At 50.9% G+C, this 873-nt stretch overlaps 1 protein-coding gene across 1 annotated transcript in view; it reads right to left on the bottom strand.

Annotated features, from left to right (window-relative positions):
• Positions 1–6: 6 nt before the first annotated feature.
• The window catches only part of LOC127751724 (E3 ubiquitin-protein ligase lubel-like), a gene marked incomplete at its 5' end in the record, with an annotated part of 1,496 nt that continues 629 nt past the window's right edge, over positions 7–873 (bottom strand). The window contains 1 exon segment of the mRNA XM_052275708.1: positions 7–509. Coding sequence (XP_052131668.1) covers positions 351–509 — 159 coding nt within the window.

An 873-nucleotide genomic window follows, 5' to 3' on the forward strand; every position in this document is an offset into this window, starting at 1 on the left:
CACTAGTTCTGTTCACCTCAATTGACAACTTGATTCTTATACATTCCATATTTAAATTGAATCAAGCTTGCCAAGACGAACAAACGAGTACAGTAGAAAAAATACAAGTAAAAAAATAATGCTAATAACTCTGGCAGATCCTGCAAAAACATTTACCCTATCCGTGCTACCACAAACAAGAAAAAATCTCAGAAAAATGGTGAGACAAAAAAATTAATAAGTCAATCGAATTGTTGTTTGCGGACCTATTTAAAAAATAATAAATGAAAATGAAGGAAAGCGCGGCGGCAGATATGCGGATGCAGGGGTGCGGTGCGACTCTACGGAGGGACGACGTCCCTGGGGTGTCCCTAGGACAGGGCGCAGCTGTGTCGGTGGTTTACCTGTCCGTCCAGTGGGCTGGGCGTCCCCATGCGCGATGTCCTCCCCTTCCTGCGCGGGGGCGGCACGGGGGCGGGCGGAGCCTCCCCCTTGGGCGGCAGCGGGGGCCGCACCGCCTGCTGCAGGGGCTGCGAACAGAACAGGCCACGGGTTCAAACCAGATGACATCGTGGACCAAGCTCCCCCACCCCGCGGTGAGCAAACATACTGGCAGCGGATACTATCCGCGACACAATATCATTTCCAACTTTCAATATGACACAAAGCTGTGTGTCTGTCCAGAGGCTTAGTTGGAATAGTGGTGAATGTGTCAGCCTCAATGTTAGAATAAACTGTGACGCGAGTCAATAATTCACAAGGGTAATTTGAGCTGGGCATTCGTAGGTCCACGTCGGCCGTTGAGCAAGGGGAGCGTTCCCAGGTCTTTGCGCCGAGCTGCTCTGTTCTAAGCCTGAGAGGGCCGTGGACTCGGAGAAAAACTCGACAACACAG

Source organism: Frankliniella occidentalis, unplaced genomic scaffold (assembly GCF_000697945.3).
Source record: "Frankliniella occidentalis isolate FOCC.00 unplaced genomic scaffold, Focc_3.1 Scaffold787, whole genome shotgun sequence".
In the NCBI taxonomy this organism is placed as follows: Eukaryota; Metazoa; Arthropoda; class Insecta; order Thysanoptera; family Thripidae; genus Frankliniella; species Frankliniella occidentalis.